Raw genomic sequence first — 2,500 nt, 5'->3', positions numbered from 1 at the left:
GCTGGCTTCCACCACCGCTGCAGCTGAGGTCACCTCCTCTTCCTGGACCTGGACCTGGATGACGTCCTCGTCCCCTGTAGGTTCAGCGGCTACATTCTCCATGACAACATCGTCGTCTTTGATCTCTGCCGTCAGGGTGTCAGCGGTTTCTGCTGATGGAGAACTGATGATGACACACACCGTTTCCTTGACAACTGCAAATTCTTCTGTTGTTGGAGCCACGACCGCAATTACGGCCTCTGTGGCCTCGGAACCCTCAGCAGCCACTGGTGCGTCCGCCGACAGGGATGTGGTCACTTCCTGGATCACCGCCTCGGTGACCTCCTCCGCTGGTGCCAGCTCGGCCACGGCTGCTGCAGTCTCGTCGTCCGCGTCGTCAACCAACGGCTTCTCCTCCTCCGTGTCCTCTGCCACCACGGCCACCTCTGAGACCTCCACCGTCTGACAACAGACGGCATCCCCCACCACCAGCGGCTCGACGGGACCCTCTGGCTCTACCTGCGGGGTGAGGGTGAGGGTGAGGGTGTCCTCCACTACCAGCGGCTCCTCCAGGCGCTCAGCCTCTGCCGGGGTCGCGCTGACGACTGCGACCTTCACCGCCGGAGCCTTCTCGATTTCGTCGACCAACTCGGTCTCCGGTGCATCATCTCCGATCTCCTCCATCCTCGGGGTCTCCTCAACAGCGTTCTCCACCGGAGCAGGAGCGGCCTCCTCGGTCTGGACTTCCTGCACCTCGGCCTCGTGGACCTCGTCCTGTGTGGCGGCCGCCGCCGCCTCCTCTGGCTGCTCAGCCTCGGTTTCCACCGCCACCACCTCGGTTGCCACGACTTCAGCGACGGCGCCGACGCCCTCCACCACGGCGGGCGCAGGAATCTCGATCTCTGCGCTTTCCAGAACCTCCGCGCTGAGGCCGGTGCAGATGTTGGAGGCCGCCGCCTTCTCGTGAGGGACCAGGACGACGGCCACCTCCTCTGCACTGGTGGCCTCCTCCACCTGCTGGGAGTCTGTGATCACCGTGGCGATCTCGTGGTGGTCTTCAGCGAGGGTCACGGTTGTGGCGGCGGGCGTGACGACCTCCACAGCCTCCAGGAGAACGGCCTCCACCTTCACATCAGCCTCCACCGCTACAGGTGTGGCCTCCCCGGAGGTGACCGGAGACGCTGAGATGCGGGACGCAGCGGAGACCATCTCGGTTTCCTCGGCAGCAGCGGAGGGCTCCTGGGGCTGCTCGAGTGTGGTCACGGCCTCGGAGGTGAGCTCCACGATGTCCTCGGCGATAGTGTTGTCTGTGGACTTGGGCGTGCCGGCCGTGTCGCCTTCTTCGGGAATATCGCTCAGCTGCTTGGCGTCCTCCTCGAGGTCCTCCACGACGACTGCCGAGATCCAGGACGGCGAGCGCTCCTCAGAAGAGGAAGCCGCGGCGGGGGGGGCTGCCACCTCCAGCTCCGACGCCTCAGGTTTGGTGTCTTCAGCGCCCTCTGCTGGGGGCTCCGAGGGCTCGTTGTCGTACTCAGAAAGGGGCACGACTGCAGGAGTGTCAGAGTCCTCTTCTGCGGAGCCCACGTCTGAGGAGACGGGCCCCTGCCTCGCCGCCTCGCTCTTCTTCTTCCGGCGCGGGATGAGCTTCTTCAGGGAGAACGACGAGGACGAGGAGGACTCCTCTTTGGGGATCTCGCTGTCGGAGAGCGTCTGCTCCGCTCCGGACGTGTCCTCGGACGACCTGTCCTCCGGCTTCTTCTTCCGGGAGGAGGTCACCATCCTTTTGAACGACTCCCAGGTGGACACCAGTTCTCCCTCGGGCTCGGGCGACGAGGCCAGGTTCTCGTGGTCGTCGGCTTCCTGGGAGGATTCCAACAACGCTTTGGCCTGCTGCTTCTCCTCCCCCCCCGACTGCTGCTGGCCTTCCTCCTCCTCCTCCTGCAGTTTGGTGGTGTCTTCATCATCCTCGGAGTCGGACGTCTTTCTGGCCCTCTTCTTGGTGGAGCCCACGCAGATCAGAGCTTCCCACGACACAGAGGAGTCCATCTTCTTTTTGGGCTCCTCCTCGGCAGCGAGCTCCGCCTTCTCGGCTTTAGCTTCATCTTTAGCTTCGTCTTCGTCTTCGTCTTTAGCTTCCGAACTCACTTCGGCTTTCGGTTCATCTTCGGCTTCTTCTGTAGCTTCAGAACTCGCTTTCTCAGCTTTCGGTTCGTCTGTTGTTTCTTCCTCTTCAGATTTGGTGGGTTTCGCTTCCTCTGGTTTCTCGGCGGCACTCTCTGTGGAGGAGAGAGTGGCAGCAGACTTGGGTTTGTCGCTGGCGGCGGCGGCGGGCGCCGCCTCATCTTCGCTCTCGTCTGACGACCTCTTGACCCTCTTCTTCGGGGTCACCATCTTCTTGAAGGACGCCCAGGGCAGGATGCTGTCCTTCTTCTTCTCCCCGTCCGACGTGGAGGCCTCCGGGCTCGCCTCAGGGGTAGTGGCCTTGCCGACGACGACGTGTTCGCCAGACTCCTCGGGCGAG

At 63.2% G+C, this 2,500-nt stretch overlaps 1 protein-coding gene across 4 annotated transcripts in view; it reads right to left on the bottom strand.

Annotated features, from left to right (window-relative positions):
• akap12b (A kinase (PRKA) anchor protein 12b) overlaps window positions 1-2,500 on the bottom strand; it is a 39,799-nt gene that overhangs the window by 3,956 nt on the left and 33,343 nt on the right. For all 4 annotated transcript variants that reach the window (XM_031581872.2, XM_031581875.2, XM_031581874.2 and 1 more), the window contains one exon: window positions 1-2,500. This exon is cut by the window's left edge; it is cut by the window's right edge and continues 1,007 nt beyond it. In XM_031581872.2, coding sequence (XP_031437732.1) covers window positions 1-2,500 — 2,500 coding nt within the window.

The sequence above is a fragment of the Clupea harengus genome, chromosome 15 (genome assembly GCF_900700415.2).
Source record: "Clupea harengus chromosome 15, Ch_v2.0.2, whole genome shotgun sequence".
Lineage (NCBI taxonomy): Eukaryota > Metazoa > Chordata > Actinopteri > Clupeiformes > Clupeidae > Clupea > Clupea harengus.
The sequence above is the reverse complement of the archived record's forward strand: the minus strand, read 5'-3'. Positions and strand labels throughout refer to the sequence as shown.